The sequence below is a fragment of the Lodderomyces beijingensis genome, assembly GCF_963989305.1.
Source record: "Lodderomyces beijingensis strain CBS 14171 genome assembly, chromosome: 7".
NCBI lineage: Eukaryota > Fungi > Ascomycota > Pichiomycetes > Serinales > Debaryomycetaceae > Lodderomyces > Lodderomyces beijingensis.
This window is the reverse complement of record NC_089976.1, coordinates 21,911-43,242: the sequence shown is the minus strand read 5'-3', so window position 1 is coordinate 43,242 and position 21,332 is coordinate 21,911. Positions and strand designations below refer to the sequence as shown.

The following is a 21,332-nucleotide window of genomic DNA, read 5'->3' as shown; positions in this document are numbered from 1 at the left end:
CAAAAAAAAACAAAAAAACAACGTGCTACAAGTCTCCTTCATCGGCCAACTCAGCAAAATGCCACACATTATGAACTCTGTGTCTATATGTGTGTGTTTTCTTATATTTTTAGTCAGTTACACATGGAGCAACTCGATTGTTGCGAGGGCGGAACGGCTCAAAACCAGGTCAACTAGAACGAGAGTTCCATGTTACTATCACAAAGGAGATGCCTCTTTATTGGGTGCCATGTGTCTCAGCCTAAACGGCACCAGCTTGTTGGAAGGTATAACTCACATTTGCCCTTTTGCTTCGTATCTGGATAGTGGCGATGGGAGGTGGAAGACCCCTTTTGTTGATGAGATAGCGAGAAAGTGTGGGAGACAGAGTGTATTTTCAGGTGAACTTATGAAGCCCATAAATAACCGTCACTTGCCCCACCTACTTCATCACCATCACAGGGCGGTCGCTTCCTGACTTTGTCGGCACAACTTCAAATACCTTTCGCTTATCCAGCTTTCCCTTCCTTTCCATTCTCCTTTTTTTTATTTCGTGTGTTTTTTTTTTTTGGGGGGGGGGAGATCACAGCCTTGTCTGCAACTCCTTTCGTTGATCCATATTTCATACATATTTGCAACTCCTCATTTCCGGGGCAAGACGGGGGCCATTTATAGATAGCATAACACCAGAATCCATTCGACTACTACCAACATTTGCACGATAATGTTGAAAATCAACCGGTCTAAATCAAAGGGAAGAATCTGCACTTTTTACGCGGTGCTCTCACTATGGGTGGTTGGTGCACTTGGCTGGTACCATTTCCACTACCGGTCGGTGCTTTCCAATGAGGTGCCTCATTCAATCTACAACATGTACGATGAGCCTCCCGTTGATACCGATGCAGCTGCTGCAGAGACTGCCCCTGACTTTGACTATAAAAACAGCCACATTTACAAGCGCCTTCAAAAGAACTACAATGCATACAAGGAGGTCGACAGGCCGTCCTCGGTTTACCACGACATCTTCAAAAACCATGCCATCGAGTCGGTGGTTCGCAATCTCGATTTCAACCAAAGATGCGATTTGTACTTTAGAAACGTCTTTTTGAAAAATCACAATTGGGTGTTTGACCCCAATGCCAACTACGAGGTGGACTTTGGCAAGAAATTCGAGGAGTTCCAGAATACAAACTCCGCCATGTTGCAAGCTCTTTTTGACACGGAAAACAGCGGCAAAAAGGTTGATAATTACGATAAGAAGTTTGCCGATTTCAAAAGGGAGTTTTATAAAAAGCAGGAAGAGGAGAATAACGAGCAAAGAATCGTTGATGAGTTGACCTTGTTTCGGTTGTACAACAAGTGCTACGTCACCGATGACGATCCTGTCCAAGAGAAAAGAATCGGTGCATTTGTAGCCGAGCAGAAGGATTTGATTGACGGCGACGAAACTCTAAAAAGTACAGTCACGCCGTTCCGACAAACCACGCGCGAGATGTTGGTGACAAATGGGATGAGGTTGCCCAGTCTCGACCACAGAATTTACCCGTGGTTATCGCTTGAGCTTCCAGTTTTTGAAAGGTGGACCGGTCAAATTCACCACGAGATCCCCAACTTTAGAGAGATTCTCCGCGACAACTCGCAGCCACCGAAAAGAACTAGAGCAACCAAGTCTACTCAATCAACCAGTTTTTTCAAAAATTTCAAAAACAATTGCAACGGCAAGGGGATAGTGTTGACCATTGCCGACAAACATGCCGACTACACGGCCAACTTTGTCCGCCTCTTGCGTGCATTGAACAACAAGTTGCCAATCCAGATTGTCTATTTCGACAATCTTGGGGAGGAGTCCAAGAGAAAAATTGTTACCGCTGCGAGAGAAAGCTTTTCCTACTTGCCTCAGTCCTTCCATGGAGTGTCCGAGTATTTTCCACAGGATTATCTTGATCCAAAGTCCGATGGTTTGCCCAAGCAAGAAGTGTGGTTTGTCAACGTTGCCAGCGTCATTGGCCCCAATTTCAAGGGCAAATTTACTGGCTACGCTAGTAAATTATTGGCTACGTTGTTCAACTCTTTTGATGAGTTTATGTTGGTCGACGCCGATACTGCGCTCATGCAAGACCCCGAGTCCTTTTTTGAGATGAAAGGCTATCAAGAAACTGGGACATTTTTCTTCAAAGACCGCGCTTATTACCAAAAGACTGACGGTGCTTTTGCCGAGCAATTCAAACGGATATCCCAGTCCCCTGTTGACAAAGTCATGTTTGACATCAACCCCATGACCAACCACTCGTTTAGAGAAAACTTTTTCCAAAACCTTTTCCATACTATGGAATCTGGGGTTGTTTTGATTGACAGACAAAGACATTTCAATTCCGTGCTCATGATTGTTCACATTAATTTCTTCAAGCCAATCAGCTCCAGATCCTGGGGAGACAAGGAGTTGTTTTGGTTTGGATTTGCATTCAATGGAGATGAAGATTACCATTTCAACGCGCATGGTGCCGCGGCCATTGGCGAAATGACCAACCCGAGCGATAGAAGAAGACCAGATAGAACACTTCACCATTCTAAGGAACTTTGTTCGCCACATCCGGGGCACATCAGTGAAGAAGACAACCACACGTTGCTTTGGATCAACTCTGGATTCCGGTACTGCCATCAAGCCGACAAGGTTGACTTTGAGAAGGAGAGCAAGTTGGGGCGCAGACTCAAATTCCTCGATATCACAGCTGCTGCATTTAGAGAGTATTACTACAACCCATTGAAAATCACCCACGCGATTATTCCGCCATTTGATCCCGAGATCAAAAACAGGCCCAACTTGAACGATGAACCTTCGCATGGCTGGCTTTTGGAAAAAGGCTACTGCAAGGGCTACCTATGGTGTGCTTACCTGAGTATAGGAGGCATCACCAACAAAGATACCGGGGCCGAAAACACCATGGAAGGTACCGTGGTGACGTTTAACGAGAAAGAACGAGCTTTATTTGATTATTACGGTGACATTTGGGTCGGAATGGAATAGAGCACTGGAAATAGATATATTTTATAGAAAGTTTTTTAACAAGTGATGATAATTGATGAATTGTTTTGATAAACAGAAACAAAAAAAAAAAAAGAAAGAAAATGGGAAAACAAGGTGGGAGAGGTATGCAGAGCAAGGCTATACTAGTTCTCAGTTCGTAGGCAATCTACACTCAAGATAATAGCCAAGAGAGAGGCATCTTGGGAATGAATGAATGCATGGGACCATAAATCTCAGTTGGAGAGGAGCGCCGAGACTCGGAGCGGTTAGTTTCGGTTGTTGCCGGATTTGTGTCATGGGACCAGATGCCTTTTTCGCGACTGGCCCCAACGATCCTACACGAGGGTCTCCTTTGCAAAATTCATCCCAGCAAGTGCGTCGTGGGAAAGTTTTTCTTGTGAACGTTATTTTGACCAGTCTTTCCAAGAGCCACGTTCTTTACGGGTGCGAAGAAGAGTTGTCTATAAGTCAAAACGTTTCTCGCCTTTTCAGTAGCATTTGTAGTGAGTGCTTGCATTCATGAAATAAAGATATTGAACTCCTGACCAAGAAGCAAGGAGAATGGGAAGAGGAGGGAGAATAAGGGAATGGGGAAGAAGAAAGGAGGAAAAGGAAAAGAGAAGAGCCGATATGACCTCATTATAAAATCTGCTTTGATTTCCTACTCATACACCAGAGTTTAAGGAATACTATTACAAACCTTTGAAGATTAGGCACGCCGTAATCCCGCCATTTGATAAGCGGTTAAAGAGCAGGCCAAATCAAAGTGACGAGCCCACTCGTCCATGGGTTAGCAATGGGGAGTATTGCCGCGGGTATCTTTGGTGTGCCTCTCTGAGCGTTGGCGGCATTACCAAGAAGCAGAAACTGCTGGGTGACAATATCTTGGAGGGCAAGATCATCACTTTTACGGAGAAGGAATGTGCCTTTTTCGACTATTACGGGGACATCTGGGTTGGCATGGAGCGATGTAGATGTAGATAGGGAAGTAGACGTATAAACTTCGGAGAAAGACTCGATGAACGACAACCTCTGCAACTTGCCCTTTATCAGCGGGTACTTTAAACCATTCCCATATAGCATAACTTGCTCTTATAGCATAAGTAATCTAACACGTCGGGGCCCGTTGATGATGGGTCTCCTCCTCATCGCCATGATGACTGGGGTAGAAATACTCACTTGGTAGCGCCGCCAAAATGGTAAAAGTCGTGTGCAAAGAAACGAAAGTTTTTTCTCCCATGACAGACACAAGCAGACACTCACAGCACCACTTGAACTCCCTGTTTATTCGTAAGACCAGATACAAGCCAGTCAATCAGTTAGTCAGTCAGTCTAGAGAACAAGTCGAAGGTTACAATTTGCAGATCAAGAGGAAGTTCATCAACTGCCTTTTTTTTGTTGTTTTTTTGCTTTTTTTTTCACCTCGGTGCTCAAGAGTGCTCTATTGTAACCATCACCAAAGTACTTGATCACGTTCTCTGACACTGCTCGAATTTTGCTCTAACGAGACGTTGCTTTTGGAAAAGGAAGAAAGGATGCCCGAGATCGAGATAAGAAGGTCGTCGAGAAGTAACAAGGGGGTCCACTCACATCGCGAGAAAGTGGAAGAAGAGGAAGAGGAAGATGTTTACCAGAGATTGAAGGCGAAAAAGACCCAAAAGAAAGAGGAAGGAACGGGAACAAGTAAGGCAAAGGCAGAGGCAAAAGCGAAGGAAGATAGTGATAATAATGACAATAATGATGTCGAGGAGGAGGAGGAGGAGTTTGTTGATTCCGATGACGGGGAGATACGATGCGGTCCTTGTGGAACCACTACTGAGAACTACGACGCAGATTCTGATCCTCACGGAGATATGGTTCAGTGTGAAAAATGCAACACATGGCAACATATCAAGTGCATGGGCTTGAAGAAAACCAGTCTTGCTGAAAAATACGAATGTGACGTGTGCTCGGGAAGTCCAAGATTGGCGTTGAAACGGAAAAGACCAACTCCGACGAGCACTGAACGGGTGAAAAAATCGCAGAAAGTTCAACAGGAGTCGGCAGAGGCAATCGCTTTGGTGGAGAAAGTTGTTAATCCAATAGAGGCCTTGAAAAACCCAACAAGGGTAAGCACGGCCAAGGCGTTCTACAATTTTTTCAAAAAGAGCTATCCAAGCGCCAATGGTGCTGAGATTGGCGAGGAGGAAAAAACGAAAAAGGCCACCGACTTGGCTTTGGAGATAGAAGATATAATACAAAGAGAATACCCGGGAAAGGCATACGTCGGAGAAGGACGCCGAATATTGTTTGTGTTGAAGAAGCAATTTACAGACGAAATCTTTGCCGGAACTCTAACGTTGGAAGATTTGGTTAAGAAGACCCCCGAGGAGATTAACCAGGATATTAAGAGAATCGAAGAGCAGAACAAGCAAAATATCAGAAATATTGTCTTGAAGGAAAACGACCAGACCCAGATTGTGAGAAGGACGCACAAGGGAGACGTTATCAAAGAAAATGAAAATGAAGAATACTACCAAATGGACGAAAGCATTGGAGCTAGAGCCGTTGACCATCGTCGATTCTCCGAAGGTGGGGCTAGTCCAGCGCAAGTGGTATTGTCCACGCCGGGCGAGCAGAGTGCTTATAACAACACAAACCCAAGACTAGAGAGCGACGATGAGCATAGCGATCTTGGCGATGGGCATGAACAACAACCACGGGAGGCAAATCGTGTCTATCTGAACAACAACAAAGCCAAGGAGAAGGAGGAAAAAGAGCAAGAAAAAAACGGCGACAATGACGACTACAACAACGACTACAATAACAACGGGAAATACGGAGATGATCACGAGGACAACGCTGTAAGGTCAACGGAGTCCCTAAGTGACGTAGACCAACGCAGATCCCCTGATGCGCAAAGCTTGCATGCAATATTGGCCGGAAATGCTACTGGTGCTAGCACGGGCACTGGCGCTGTCACCGGCGCTGGATATACAGACCAGTCTAAATTTGAACCAGTCGACGTTTGGCATGGCTCGATGACTTTTCCAGACTATGCCCACTTTAAAGCTGTTGGAAAATTCTACTCCTCAACCGATGACAAGGAACACTTTGATTTCTCCCGGGCAACCGCTAAAGATATAATGAAAGACCACAAATACACCATAAGGGGACGACTCGAAAGATCGCGGTGCGACAAGTATTTAGAGCAGGTCATATCTACGAGGAACTTGTATTTTGTTCAGATTCAGCCGGAAGAAGAAAAAGAAGGAGACGACGACGAAGTAGTATCCGGACTCGATAGCTCAAATTATGCTCGTAACTATGATAGACTATGTAATTACTTCATAAAAGAAAACAAAGTTGGTGTATTGAGTGGCAAACCCGAATTTGTGAAAGACTCCTACATCATGCCCATTGATTTCAGAGATGCTCATTTGGGAACCGTTATCAAGAGTCACAAGAGAGATTTGAGGATTGGACTATTTGCCGTGTTTGTTGTGAGCAAAGGTTATACCCCGGTGGGGATGATACTGAGGCTGTATCCAAAGTCATCTGTTCCTGCATCGTTACCAGCTGTGCCTTCGTCACTCCCCCCGATCCCTTTATCAAGTTCCAATAACGGCAGCGGCGGCTACTACGGCGATTCAAACCACATGGAAGAGAGCGATAATCTCAAGTCGCTCTTGAACCAATTGAAGTGATGTTTTTATGAGATAAGGCAATGAAAAGAAGAGAAAACGAGGAAAAAAGAAGCCGAGCAGGGTGCTAGAGTTTTGTTCTCCCAACAACTCAATTGTGTATGAGTGTATATGTATTAATTCTTTAATTTTACGATTATCAAGTCTGTCATGGTGAGATGTACTGGACAGCAAGCAGTAGTATTAGTGGTTGTGGTGGTATTTCTCGCCGTAGTAGCTGTTGGATCAGCCGTGGCGGAATTTCCGCCAAAAAGTTGATGATCCCTCACAACGCGCAATTTCCAACCCTCCTTCTTGATAACTTCTGGAACCCTTTTGCCCTTGGCTTTCTATATCCAAAAGTCCAACGGAATGCAGCCATAAATGGTTGCAGATATTCAAGCAGATGCGTCGAGTCAAAACCCCACTGCGACTCGTGACGAGGACCATTTTGGTGAGCACACAAACCTCGAGATCAGCTTAAATTTAGGCTCTGAAGATTTCGGCGGGAATCTTTCACGACAGACTCGTTGGGAACCTCATGACCACTTGGGTGTCCTGAAAGAGGATGAACTGTGTGAGAGGGCTGCAACAAGAGAAATCTTTAAAGATCTGGACCAACCTGGAGACTCCAGTGTCGCGGATCTGGAGCTTGATATCACCTCATTGCATATTCAATGCAATTCAACTCAAATTGACCAGTACAGTGAGTCGGAACCAATTAGCTTAGGGGAGGAAGAAGAAGAAGAGGAGGAAGAGGAGGAGGAGGAAGAGGAGGAGGAGGAAGAGGTGGGACTGGTATTACTTGAAAATGGGACAGGGAATGGGGACCTGTTACCTGAGACCCAAGTGATCAAAACAAGAAACGTGACACAGTTTGAGTTGATTGGCGGGGACAGTTTTTTGATAAGAGGCTCCCTGTATTCTCTCAAAAATAATGAAGAATTGGCTGAAACACAAATCATCTCGAGGCGACGACTACCCGAGTCGTCTGACCGACACTTGGTACCAAGAGGGCAACCTGATTTACAAGATACTCAGCCCATTTTGAAAAGACGTAAAGCCGCAAGTGCGTTGTCCTTGGATACTCTGAGTCAGAAAGCCCAAAGCCTGCCGGCAGCGCAAGAGGTTGTAGACATTCCTACGCAACTGGGGGAAATCGCCGGTGCAGGTGGGGCAGACGTGGAAAAAACTCAGCCCGATGCTGATACCGACTTAACTTACAACACTGGCTCTTCCCAGGCGGCGGGTTCTTCCCCGGAAATTTGCAGACTAAAGTCCTATAGACAAGTGATAAACACCCAGGATGAGATTGTACCGACACACAGTCAAAATTCTCACCGGGTGGTTGAAGTGCAAACAGATGACGAACGAGATTTGACCCACGAAAAGGAGGTAGATGAAGAGGAACAGGAGGAAGAACAGGAAGAAGAAGAAACCGATGTTCCGGTGGATCAGGACTTTAGCCAGTATCCCGACAGTCTAGTGGCTTACCGCAAGAGAAGACTTTCTAGGAGTCCTGTGAGAGTGAAACGAAATCGCACGGCCAACGCTAGAATGACTGAGGAGGTAGACGAGGAGGAGCGCGAGCACGAGCACCAGGAAACAAAGGAAAAGAAGAAAATGGATTATTTCACGCCGGCTCCCGATTTGAAAAGCCGTCCAGTGCCGTTGGTGTTTGCTTCACCATTTGATAACGTATTCATTCTGTTGTCATCGTCGTCGTCGTCTTCCTCGTCTTCCTCGTCTCCCTCGAAAAGACCATTGCATCCTCTGGTGGTGACTGACCACGACCTGAACTTGAACTTGAATTTGAACTTGAATCTGAACGGGAACGGACAGAGGCAGAGGCGGAGGCAGCCTCCGGAGGTTGAAAGCATCAAGAATAATCTGCTGCCAGACGAATACGTTCAACCATTAAGATTACCGCCAAGCTCGCCAGCACTAGCGCAGACACTGTGCGACAAAGATGAAGATGTGCCTGGCTTCGATGAAACATCCGCTAATGATAGTTCACCGGCTACGGCAAGGCGACAGCGAGTGCACAAAGTTCCTGAATCGCAGTCGGGGGCAGAAGACATTTCAGGTGCTACTGATGATCACGCAAGTTCCCCCAACTCCAATGTGCTAAGAGAGGAAAAATCGAATACTCTCACTCGCAAAGATATCCTCCACAGGGATACTGTCTGGGCTATGTACAATTTAAAGATGTTTGCCGGGAGATTGATTTCGAGGTATAGTGAGAGTCTGATTGTGGATTTTCTTGAAGGTTCATACACCATCAAGAATGAGGACCTCCACCCGCTTGATTTGAGGATTGGCGATACCGTGAATATAAAGCTGAAGAGGTTCAAGTGTATTGTGACGGGACTTTCATGTGGAAGCGAATCTTTAAATTCAATCAGTTGTCTACGCGGTTACAGCACGGTTCATGTAACCAAACGCTCGCACAAGGCCAATGCACCTGCTGAGGAACTCACCGTGCCACTAGCCGAGTGTCATATGGAATTAAAGGACTGGATGATGCATCAAGAAAAGTTCAAGTTGAATTTAAAAGATGTTGGGTTGATACTGCGTGCTAATTCCTCGATAGCTGACCGCTGCCCCAGCCGTCATTCTACGTTGGAGCCTGCGCAACCTTTGACGCCGACAGCCAACACAAAACTGTCCAAGAGACTTTACAGCGAAAACGAGTTGCCAAAGTTGAGTCCCTCGCCAAAGAAATCGGCTGTTGGCACGTCTCCGCTCTTCGCGGGAAGATTGTTTTGCGTCACGAATGTCGACGAAGAGACAAAGGACAAGCTTAAACAAAAGATCGAGCTTAATGGAGGTTTGTATTTGGATTCGAATTTCGACGACATTATCAGCTACCAGGAGAAAAGAGACAAAGGTGGGGGATTGCATCTTGTTTCCAACCACTTATCAATGGTTCCTGATGTGCGCTTTGGGTGCTTATTGTCAAACAATTACTGTCGCAGTTCGAAATATTTAAAGGCTTTGGCCCTCGGCTGGCCCGTTCTTTCAGACGCGTATATTGATGCTGTCATCGATGACCCGCTGTGCATAAACGACTGGTGTGTTTATTTGTTACCTGCTGGAATCTCGGCCCATATGAATAATAGTTTGAAAAGTCTTGACGTTTACCAGTTTAGAGTCAATTTCAACAACCATGCAGCTCTAGTGGCTCAGTTGGAAAATAATGCTGAGCTTTTGAAGGGTTATAACCTTGTCATTTTAGGGCTGAAGAGTAGACGAAGTTTCATCGAGTTGGATACATGCAAATTCATTTTCCATGCTTTTGGAGTCAAGTCTTGGAACGAGTGTAGTTCTAGACAAGATATCGAGCGGGTCTGCCGCATGTCTCGTGGTAATGGAGAAAAAGTCTTGATTTACGACGATGATGGCGATGGCCTTGCCAGCGAAGTGTTTGAGAAGGTTAATGTAGCACCAGCTGGTCCAGGGAGAATAAACTCGGGTAAACATCAAAAGTTTGAGGCAAAGGTTATCAATTGGGAATGGGTAGTTCAGTGCGTTATAAGTAGACACATCTGGGACCCAAACAATACAATTACTTTGTATCTATGACAAGTAAGAGAAAGACGGGACAACTTTTTTTTGAATAGATGGGTTTTTCACTGGTATACGTTTTGTTAAAAAAAGATAAAGATTTTTTTCATTAAGTTCGTTATTTATTAATTGTGTTTATTCATCTATAATTCAACATGATGAGGACTCAAGTTGAGATTTTAAAAACTCTACCCATTAAAGTTGCAAAAGTTGCCTTCACCAAAGGCCAACCGTTGCCGCTTTTCACAGCATCACCGTTTTCCTCCAATCTTCTTAGAAGATATTGCTTAGTCTCCAATGGTGGGCCCCATGGAACATATTTGATAACATTGTTGATCTTGTGGTTCTTGATGAGGTCGTAGGTTACATCATCAGCCATACCCAACAACTGGCCCAATACAACATTGTTTTTGTTCTTGTTTTGAGCGGTTGTGTTGTTGTAGACTTTTGAAGAGGCTAATCTTAGAGAATCAGCATTGTGACTTGCAACAACCAAGTGGCCAATTGTTGATTCATTTGCATTTGCATTGGAATTTTGCTCTAAAATGGAGTCAATACAATAACTGATACCAGCGTTGTAGTTGTTATCAGTATCTTCCTTGGTCTTATGAATGACAACCAGTCTATTCTTTTCTGAGTGAATGTAGGCACCACGAACCAACTTCAACCCCAACCTATAGTTGTTCAATTTGGCCAATTTTTCTTCAAATGTTAACAAGGAGCAACTGTCAGTGAGGTACATTTGTAAAGTGCCTACAACATTAACCGGTTGGTTGAGCTTGTTGAATTTTTGATACAACTGACGTTGCAATTCGTAAACACCCGGTTGTAAATCAAATTTTTCAGCATCGACAACGGCAACCACAAATGGGGCAATTCTTTCGGGATACTGGTGGGACAACTTTTGGTTAGCGTCGTAAACGGCTTGACAAGCTCTTTCAGCTTTGGAAAGCAAGTGCGCAAATGCTTCTTCTTCGCCATTGTTGTAGTTGGCCAAGACATGAGCTGCATTCTTGACAAATCCCGTGGGTTTTAAGGCAATGTAGCCCGGGGGAATATCGTTGATCTTGTCTCTGCCAGCTTCTTCAATCATCTTCACCATGTGAGGAACAAGTGCTTCATTTATTGACAAATTGGTTTGGTCAATGATGTAGTCTGGGTCGATGTTGGGATTATCTTCACAAGCTTCTATGGTGAGTGACATCATGACATTTTTGATGCCACGTTCGTTCAATCTTGCAGCAGTCTTGATGATATCCGCCGGTGTTTCGCCAGAACAGTAAATTCTATAGATTAGAGTCTTTATTAGTGGCAAGGGAAGATAGGGAAACAATTTTATACAGGCAGTCAAGACGGCCTTGTTCAATGTGCAGAGACCCATGGTGAAAAACCCAACCAATTCCATATTGGTGAATGATTTGAGGTAGGCATGGGGCAGAACTTGCCTAGGTTGATCTGCTTCTTCACCAGCTTGCGGTTGAGTAAATGAAACTTGGTTTTCTTGTCCTACTGGAGGTGGAGTTGAGGTTGAGGGTGAAACTATGGTTGATTTATGGGGAGTATCGTGAAACCTTGCCTGGGTCACACGAGCAGCAAGGGCAGCGGCCCTTGCTGCTGTTCTCGGAACAAGAAATGGTCTTGATAATTTAGCAGAAGACGTTAAAAGCCGTACTGACATTGCCTAGGGTATAAGGTTTGCTTGAGGAAAAAGTGAATAGATGAAAACTGTGAGAGTCTAGGGAGAAGAAGAAGTAAAAGAAGTGGAAGAAGTTTAGGAAAAAGTGGCAATATATATTTATACATCACTGAGCCGCCCAAATACTACTCAGAGCTAGATGCCCGCCCAAGATGGGCTCTAATGGGGGGAGCTATTGTAGTTCCTCAAAGGAAGGAGAAGAGGAAGAGGAAGAGGAAGATGACGGGAGATAAGGCACTAGTTGCAAAATGATGACGCTCGCTATGGCTAACTCTTTTTGATGTGCTCTGCTGCCACCGAATGTAATACGTCAAATTGGCAAAACGGGTAATGACAAGCGAAGGTGCAGCAGAGGTCACGTGATGCCACTTTTCAAGAAGGAAGTTCCCGTCGTGGACTACGTAGAGAAATGTTACTCCGTGTCTCTTTTCTCCGGCCCCATAGTAACGACATGTCCCCATATACATATGCAAAAGACAGCTGAGGGTTTGGCCAGCCAGGGTATATTTGGTAGGCCCAGATGTTACACTTTCGCTTATCGTTGCTTTCGTTGCGTGGGTCTCGGTGGAAGCAAAACCTTGCACGTGCATACGTTCCACCACGTCAGAAAGCTCCCGGAGGCTGAGAAGTTTTCTCGCAAACGAGTGGTGAGGATGATTCAAAAACTACGACAGGAAAAGGCCTTTGTCATTTTGAAGGATACATGCTTTTGTAGTGTGCATCGTTCACCTCCGAGCCGTGAGGGCTGCTTGACTGTGATGGTCGCTTAGGCTAACCCTTTTCTTGTTTCGCTCTTTCTTTCCGTTTTGGGAATCGACACGAAACGATGGACAGTCACGTGATTGTCGCGAATAGAGCAGGTCACGACACGACACGACACTTGCCCTTCGAGCAAGAGAGCTTTTAGCTTGACACACGGCAGGTGGTTGTATACTCTTTAGCTGCAGCCACTAATGATTTCACACTTGACCACTTGTTGAACGACGCGTGTCCTCTCCATCATGCTTTCGAAGGCTCCGACGTTGGGCCACATGGATCGTCTTTGTTCAAACCTCGTGGTCGACTTGCGCAAGAACCAGGAGCAAAAACAAATTTCTTGCAACAAAAATGAAGCAGCCCGAACACGCTGGAAAATTATACAACAAAAGCGAAAGCCCTTGTCAATACCAAGCTGATATGCTCAGTTAGCTTTGTCCGTCATTGCCGTCGCCATCGTCATCATCATCGTCGCTGAGATTGGCCAGTTTCCCGTTCAGCCTTTTGGCATCTTTTGGTGAAACTCATTCGTGTACTCTTGGATTTACAACCGTTAATGGTAGCGCAGTTGGTCTCAGCGATGCTGTGGTTATATCTGTCTTTTTTTTTTTTTTTTTTGTCCACCAAAGATAGGCAAAGAACAACCACCACTATGCTTGTCGATGGCCGTTGCTTGCGACGAGATTTACAGATTTTGCAACGGTATTGTCTGCCGTGTCGACTTCTCAGTCAAGGCCTTCGACTAAGAAACCATGCCGTGGAAGCCTCAAAGGAGGGAAATCGTGAACCCGCTGACGAGCAGATCCAACATTGCGATGTTCATCAAGTCTCTCCAGTCATAGATTCACCACTCACGAATCATGATCTCCTGCTGCATCAAGGAAAAATTGACTTTTCCCATGACCATCTTCGATCTCACCGTATTTTCTTGAAACCTGCAGACTACAGAAGAAAGAAGAAACGAAACTCCACTCCGACAGCCAATAAACCATTACTGAAACAACCAAGGAGAACATTTGATCCGGAAATTCTATCGACTTTATTATCCGCCTCTACGTTACATGAAAAAGTCGACGATTTTCACCGACACATTGAAAGTTTTAAACCTTTTGAATCCACTGTTGGCAGAAAAAGATATGAAAATATTCATCATCAAATTGACAAGGCTTTTTCCAAAGCCCAGATCCGAAGCTATGCTCAGCTTTTCAACGACAAATCCAGCACCACCAAGCTCAAAACTTCGCAAAGAAAAGCAGAGCTCATCGATGACATTATCAGCAAAGTGTGGAATGTCGTTCAGTCGGAAAAGGTTCAAAGCGACGAACTAATCATCACCAAAATGCTCACCTTGACTCCAGCAATGCAATTTTTCATCATGGAGAACCGTGCGAGATTCTTCAACGCTTTCAAATCTTTCAAATTGCCCATGAAAGTGAAAGGGTCCAAATTGTACGTATCGGGAGTTGACTCGACAGTTTCTGCATTTGAAATGAATTTCTTACGATTTAAAAAAGACATCAAGAAGGAGCAATTGGACTTGACGCAATTGCAGGGGAAATTCGACACACACGACTTGAAAGCCGTTGCTTCAACTGCTCAAGTCTTTATGCCAGAGGTGGTTGATAATGATTTTGTCACGCTTGAGTCCTATTCTCAAGCGGACTTGGACATTGCCAAGAGGTTACTCAGCTGGCTGGTGAGCAAATATAATCCTCATCTACGTACCGATGTGTGGAACAAAGCGGCACTAAAAAATGAGACATTGGTACCTTTTGTCAACAAAGATATATGGTCTTGGAACGAAAAGGATTTCCAGTATTATAGCATCTTGCGTCAATGTGGCAAGCCAGGTTGTGCAAACGAAATGATCTTTGACAAGTTTGATTGTATGAATGAGCTGGTGTTGCAATCAAAGAGTTTGGAAAATTTGACAAATCATAGAAACATGCTTCATCTTCGTGGCAAACCAGTGTCAGACCCTGGTGACTGGCAAAAAAGTGGCGAAACCGAAGCTGGAGCTGACTCTGCATATGATCAACAACTCAATAGTTTCAATTTGGATGGAATCTTGGAGAATCGTCAACGAGCTCCCGGTTTGGAAAGTGCAAGAGATAACCATCTCAATATTGAAGACTTACGTCACCAATTGGGCAAGTTTGACCGCGGCGAATTTGATGTTGACGAGTTCCCTGATGTTTCCAAATTGGTTGAAGACGTTGAAGGCAAAAGTAATGACCAAGTTGTTGACGAATTGAGGACGGGATTGGGCGCGTTTAATGACGCTGATGCTCTGATGTTTGATGAGTTGTTGAAGGACTTTGATGAGGAAACCACTGACAAGGGCAAAGACGATGCTTTTTCTACGTTGACAGGGGAAGACACTACTGACACACTTGATGAATCAAACTCATCAACTGGGAATGAGTTTCTTGGGGAAAGTATAAGCCAGGATGCGGAGCCTCAAGTTGAAGCCGAGGCTAAAGTTCCCTCTCCACTTGCAAAAAATGAAATAAGCAATCTTTACACTCAGTTGTGCGATTTTTCATTTGCTCCAGCTACGGGCAAGACTCAAACGGGGGAATCGTACGTTGCATTCACTGTTCAAATTGGCGCTGTGCTACTTCAAAACAAACCTACCCCGTCTAACTCACTGGCATTTGCTGCCTCACCTGTTTCACCCAATGATGAAAGCGATTATCAATTCATGACAAATGTGCCATTCGTAAAAGATATCGCCACTTCATTCCCCGTGTTGTACAACAACGGACAGCCATTTACCAACAGTATTCAAATCAGATTGCTGCCATCGATCCATCACGGCTCAATTTCAAACTTGGACTATCCTCCCGTGGAGATCCAAGCTGAATTGGACTCTTCTGGTTGTGTGAGATTGGATACGTTGCAAATCTTGTCCATTGAAGCAATGCGGAATGTAATCACCCCCTTGGTTAGCTTGCCCTGTGACTTGCAGGTTACACGGATAAAAGTTTCCGATTTGTTGACCGGTACCCAAGAAGAGAGATTCAAGAGCCAACCTGACTTTGAACGTTTTCTTGACGAGTCGCAATTGAATTTCGGTGGTGTCAACAAGGTTCAAATCTCGCCCGTTCTTGAATTGAACTTTGATGGAAAGAAGATTGCGTATGATTTCATACATCTCACGTACAAGACGGATTTGAACTTCGATTTCAAGCAGAGACGGGGATGCCTAAGTTTGATTGAAGGTGGTGAATTTGGAGGCAGGAAGTTTGAAGTGATTCTCGGTGAGGGCGAGTTGTCTCAAGAGGAGTTTGAGCAGTTCCTTAACGACGCTGTTCAGTTTATAAATTATATCAACTAGAAAGGGGGGGGTTTATCAAATTGTAAATAGATTGGTTTCATTAAATCTTTCCAGGGGGATATTTCTATTGATGACTTGAAGAGAAATGCGTATTGTAGAGTAAACTCAACGTATCGACCAAACCTACAAAAGCGTATGAAATTCAATAATTCCCAAAATTCTTTTCTTTTTTCAACTAAACAAAACAAAACAACAAGTTCTATTTCTTCTTGTCTGCTTCCAAGGCCTTGATGTGTTTTTCAAGATTATCAATGCTATTTTGTAGAGCCACCACGTCGGCCACTACAACGGCTTGAGCGTTTGAAGTAGCGGAAATGATGTACGAGTAGCTCAAGCTTCCAGCGACAACACTACCGAGCAAGAAGCCCACAACGCCGCCTCTGAACAGTCCCACTTTTCTTGGTTTTGTCACTACAGGTGCTGCTGCGGCCTGCACTGTGGCATAGCGACGAATGGCGGAGGCTCTAATGGTTCTTGCAAACATGGGTCGGTTTTTTCGAGTTTTCTTCTGGAGTTTTTTGAGTTGATGACGGCTTCTGAGTTCTCAATCGGCTCAATTTTATTCGGGCCTGGTTTCGACGAGTTGATAGCCAGATATAGGGGTATATATATGGGGTTGAGGTTCGGGTTTGGCCGGTTGGATCAGGAGGAGAAGAGTTGACGCCAGGGGAGTTTCGGTTGGAAGTTTTTTTTTCCATTCGCTGTGGGCCTTGAAAGTCACAAGTTTTGCCGTTGCGCGAAGTTGGCGACTTTCCCCGGATATTTGCCGTGAACAATAGGACGAAGAGCAGAAGGAGGGATTATGAGCATCTACATATGCACAGAGGTAAGAGATAAGCCTGTTTCGCAAGGTCATATCATCTTGTCTAGCTTGTAAGGTTTTTGTCAGGCAAATCTGGTGACCTTTTTTTGGTTTTTTTTGGTTTTTTTTGCCGCCCGAAACAGACGTGTATAGGATGATTGCAAGGCCATGGTGTAGGGTGTCACCTAGATTCAGCATCAGCCAGTTTGTTGTGAGACGCAAGATAGCAACTCAAACGCCCAAGCATGTCAGGGCGAATCGCTGGAAACGGTATGGCTATCCCGTGGCGGCGATTGCCGCTGGTGGCGGCACGGTGTACTATGTCGACCGTGAGTTCAACTCGAGTTTAATCACAAGATCTGTTCGAGCGTTGTATGTCTTGTTGTGGATCGCGTATGCGTATGGGTTTGACTCCAAAAGCTATCGAAACTTGGAAGATCTCCATGAATTGGCGAGTGCGAAATTGCTTGAGCTTTTGATGCACAACAAGGGGCTTTATATTAAGTTGGGACAGGCGATTGCCAACCAGGGCAATTTGTTCCCGAGGGCCTACCAAGCGCGGTTCCCGAAGTTGTACGATGAAGCACCTTGCGACACGTGGACTCAAGTCGACCTGGTTTTGAAGCTGAATCTTGGCGATGGCTACGAAGAAGAGTATTTTGACTGGATTGACCATGTGCCCGTTGCTAGCGCGTCTATAGCTCAAGTGCACAAGGCCAAGTTCAATGCAAGGATGGGTTCACAGGAAGTGGCGTTGAAAGTGCAGCATCATTATATCGAGCGGCAGATTGTTGTCGATTTGTGGGTGTACCGGTTCATTTCGAAAGTTTACGAAAAAGTGTTTGACATACCCTTGAGTATATTTACAAGCTACGTGTCTGAGCAAATGACCAAGGAGACGGATTTTGTCAATGAGATGGAGAATGCGTTGCGCTTGCAGCGCCTTATTGACGGAGACCCGCAGTTGAAACACGAGAATGTCAAAATTCCCAAAAACTACCCCGAATTGACCACGAGACAAGTGTTGCCTGCCGAGTGGGTCACGGGGATTGCGCTCACGGATAAGGAAGTCTTGGTTTCCAAAGGCATCGATCTTAAAAAGACCATGACTCAGTACATCAAGTTGTTTGGTCGACAGATTTTCAAATACGGATTTGTTCACTCTGACCCGCACCCAGGGAACTTGCTTGCTCGCTTTGACGAAAAGGGAAAACAGCAGTTGGTGTTGCTTGATCATGGGTTGTACATCACCTTAACCGACGAGTTTCGTCTTCAATACTGCAAGTTGTGGAAGGACTTGTTTGTGATGAATGTGCAAGGTGTTCAGGAGATTGGCAAAGAATGGGGGATCCATTCAACAGAGATTTTTGCAACCTTGGTTCAGCTTCGACCTGTTAAATTGAGCAACAAAAACGAAAAAGAAGAAGAAGAAGCACAAGATACTAGAGATGTTTCGGCGTTGATGAAATCGTTTATTGGCGACGAGCTGAAGTTCCCCAAGGAGCTCCCATTTCTATCTAGAACAATGAGAATGATTCAGAATATGAATCAGCAGTTTGGATCGCCCGTCAATCGAATCAACTTGTTGACTCAAGAAGCTGTACTTGCATTGTCAAGCGATGGCAACTTGACCTGGACTGACTACTGGGATCTAGTCAAGGTCCACACGAGTTTGCTTCTCTCTGGCATTATTTTTGGAATCATCAGATTCAGACAGTGGCTTCTGGGGGATAGCTACGGGGATAAGAAGAAAGGATTGGAGGATTATCTAGAGTTGTACATGCAAAACACTGCCAAATCATTGGGGATGGACTGGATGTAACGGTGTGAGCGTTTATACGTAAACAGATCGGAGAAGATGTTTTTTAGACGTTATAAAGAGCACATTGTATTCTACCTACTGAGGTGGGTGTTCGTAGTTGCCTTCTTTCAGTCAAAATGTGTTATTCACATCACCCCAACGGTGGTGATGCTCATCGGAGATTTGGCATTTATTTGGCGGCCCCCGTCAATAAAAAAAAAAAAAATTTAGAGACCCATGAAGTTTCCACCGTCAGGGAAGACACCACTAGTAAAGACACCAGGAAAGACCCCATGGACCTCAAGACAACGTATACTCACAGGAGTATAGAGCCGATATACGTGGGTTCAACCAGCGCCACGATCAACACATTGGATGGGAGATATATGGCCACGCCCAGGGATGAACACGTGATCATCACCGATCTAGATTCGAATGAAATCTACTGCCAAGTTCCAGGCGATGACGATGAAGTGATCACGAGTCTTTGCTTTAGCCCCAATGGTCGACATCTCGCTATATGCTCGCAATCTCAACAGCTCCGGGTTTTTGATTTGCTGAGTCGATCGATAGCCAAGACGTTCAAGTTGTCGTCGCCAGTGTATATGTCCTGTGCAGATGCCAGCTCAAGTTTATTTGCGTTTGGTGGCACCGATGGAGTTGTCACCGTGTGGGACATTGAAGGCGGCTTTGTTTCGCAGTCTTTAAAGGGCCACGGTACTATCATCTGCTCGCTTAGCATACACGGAGAACCTCACGAGCCGAATTGGAGATTGGCCCTGGGGGACACGATGGGCACGGTGAAGATTTGGGACTTGGAAAGAAAGAAATGCATACATACTTTAAATGACCACAATACTGCTGTGAGAGGCGTGGCCTTTGACAACCTGTTTGAGTATTTCTTATCTGGTGGACGAGACCAGATAGTCATCATCTACAGCACCAAGAACTTCAAGCCGTTGGAGACGTATCATATTCGGGAACAGATTGAAGCTTGTGGGTTTGTGAAATTTGTCAATGAAACCCAGTATTTTTACACTGCCGGTTCCAGCAACACGTTGCGGTTATGGGAAATCAAGACTGGGGATTTGATTGCTCAGTCTCCTGCACCATTAAAGACTAACGAGGAATTGCTCATTGTCCACGCAATCAAAGTTGAAGAGCAAAGAAAAATTTATCTTGTGGTGAGTGACCAAACTGTTGTAGAAGTCGATTTGCTGATTGAGGATCAGAGAATCGAGAAGGATCACGTGTTTGACTTGCCCTGTGTGAGAAAGATTGCCGGGAACCAAGGTGTTGTGGCTGATGTCAAGTACGTGGGTCCCGATTTGAACTTATTGGCCATGGCTACTAATGCTCCGGCCTTGAGGGTTTTGAATTTGGAAAAGCCTTTTGAAGTTGCAATGTATGAAGGACACACGGATTTGCTCAACGCCGTTGACGCGAGCGCCGATGGTGTTTGGATTGCTACTGCTTCAAAGGATGGGGAAGCCAGAGTGTGGAATTGGAGTGACAAAACACTGGCGTTTGAGCCGTTTGCTGTTTTCCAAGGGCACGCGGGGTCCGTCACGGCAATCAGTTTCAACAAGCTGACGACGACACCCACTTTTCTCGTTACTGGGTCGAATGATTTGACGGTTAAAAAATGGAAGATTCCCAAGGTCCCAGGCGAAGTTGTCAAACATTCCGTTTTCACTAGAAGAGCTCACGACAAGGACATTAACGCCATTGACGTTTCGCCAAATGACGAGTTTTTCGCCACTGCCTCATACGACAAGCTCGCAAAAGTGTGGAGTTCAGAGACTGGAGAAACAGTGGGGGTGTTGAAGGGCCACAAGCGGGGGCTTTGGGATGTGAATTTTTACAAGTACGACAAGTTGATTGCCACAGGTAGCGGTGACAAGACGGTAAAAGTGTGGTCGTTGCATGATTTCGCGTGTAAAAAGACGTTGGAAGGGCACACGAATGCCGTGCAACGGGTGAGGTTTTTTAATAGCGTCAATGCACAGTTAGTATCGAGCGGTGCTGATGGGTTGGTCAAGTTGTGGGACTACAAGACTGAAGAAACTATCAAGACTTTGGACAATCACGCGGACAGGATATGGGCTTTGGCTGTCAAGGACGACGAAGGCGATGAGTTTGTCACTGCTGATGGGGATGGCAAAATTGTTGTTTGGAAAGACAATACCGCGGAGGAGGTCAAGGAGAAGGAACTACAGGAGAAGGAAAAGATTGAACAAGAACAGGATTTGAGCAACTTTATCAAGAACCAAGATTGGAGCAATGCTTTCCTACTAGCGTTGTCGTTGAACCACTCAATGAGGCTATACAATGTGATCAAATCGTGCATTGAGACCAATATCGACGCCGACTCGCTGATTGGCTCGTTTGAGTTGGAACTGACAATCAGCCTGTTGAATAATGAGCAGCTAGTTCTACTTTTCAAAAAGATTCGAGATTGGAATGTCAATTTCAAGTTTTTTGAAATCAGCCAAAACTTGTTGCATGTCATTTTGCACAATTTTGCAATTGAAAAGTTGATTGAGATCCCGGGAGTCATGAAGAATGTTGATAGTATTTTACCATATAATGAGCGCCATTATAGCAGGTTGGACGACTTGATAGAGCAGACCTATGTCTTGGACTATACAGTTGAGCAAATGAACCGGTTATTAGCTTGATCTTTTTTTTCCTGAACTAGATA

General features: G+C 45.0%; 7 protein-coding genes across 7 annotated transcripts; 6 read left to right on the top strand and 1 right to left on the bottom strand. All coding sequences in view use genetic code 12, as the record gives it.

Moving 5' to 3' along the window:
- Nucleotides 1-703: 703 nt before the first annotated feature.
- LODBEIA_P53260 (uncharacterized protein) lies at nucleotides 704-3,004 on the top strand (the record flags this gene model as incomplete). Its single annotated transcript, XM_066975646.1, has 1 exon — nucleotides 704-3,004. One exon carries the CDS (start codon nucleotides 704-706, stop codon nucleotides 3,002-3,004), a length of 2,301 nt encoding a protein of 766 aa, XP_066832264.1.
- A 1,535-nt stretch (nucleotides 3,005-4,539) lies between these two features.
- Nucleotides 4,540-6,690, top strand: LODBEIA_P53250 (uncharacterized protein; the record flags this gene model as incomplete). The annotated part of the gene is made up of 1 exon (XM_066975645.1): nucleotides 4,540-6,690. The coding sequence occupies one exon, from the start codon at nucleotides 4,540-4,542 to the stop codon at nucleotides 6,688-6,690; it is 2,151 nt and encodes a 716-aa protein (XP_066832263.1).
- A 360-nt stretch (nucleotides 6,691-7,050) lies between these two features.
- On the top strand, nucleotides 7,051-10,251 carry LODBEIA_P53240 (uncharacterized protein; the record flags this gene model as incomplete). The annotated part of the gene is made up of 1 exon (XM_066975644.1): nucleotides 7,051-10,251. One exon carries the CDS (start codon nucleotides 7,051-7,053, stop codon nucleotides 10,249-10,251), a length of 3,201 nt encoding a protein of 1,066 aa, XP_066832262.1.
- Nucleotides 10,252-10,399: 148 nt separating this feature from the next.
- Nucleotides 10,400-11,911, bottom strand: LODBEIA_P53230 (uncharacterized protein; the record flags this gene model as incomplete). The annotated part of the gene is made up of 1 exon (XM_066975643.1): nucleotides 10,400-11,911. One exon carries the CDS (start codon nucleotides 11,909-11,911, stop codon nucleotides 10,400-10,402), a length of 1,512 nt encoding a protein of 503 aa, XP_066832261.1.
- A 1,426-nt stretch (nucleotides 11,912-13,337) lies between these two features.
- Nucleotides 13,338-16,025, top strand: LODBEIA_P53220 (uncharacterized protein; the record flags this gene model as incomplete). Its single annotated transcript, XM_066975642.1, has 1 exon — nucleotides 13,338-16,025. One exon carries the CDS (start codon nucleotides 13,338-13,340, stop codon nucleotides 16,023-16,025), a length of 2,688 nt encoding a protein of 895 aa, XP_066832260.1.
- Nucleotides 16,026-16,981: 956 nt separating this feature from the next.
- On the top strand, nucleotides 16,982-18,649 carry LODBEIA_P53210 (uncharacterized protein; the record flags this gene model as incomplete). Its single annotated transcript, XM_066975641.1, has 1 exon — nucleotides 16,982-18,649. The coding sequence occupies one exon, from the start codon at nucleotides 16,982-16,984 to the stop codon at nucleotides 18,647-18,649; it is 1,668 nt and encodes a 555-aa protein (XP_066832259.1).
- A 116-nt stretch (nucleotides 18,650-18,765) lies between these two features.
- LODBEIA_P53200 (uncharacterized protein) lies at nucleotides 18,766-21,309 on the top strand (the record flags this gene model as incomplete). The annotated part of the gene is made up of 1 exon (XM_066975640.1): nucleotides 18,766-21,309. The coding sequence occupies one exon, from the start codon at nucleotides 18,766-18,768 to the stop codon at nucleotides 21,307-21,309; it is 2,544 nt and encodes an 847-aa protein (XP_066832258.1).
- Nucleotides 21,310-21,332: the final 23 nt, after the last annotated feature.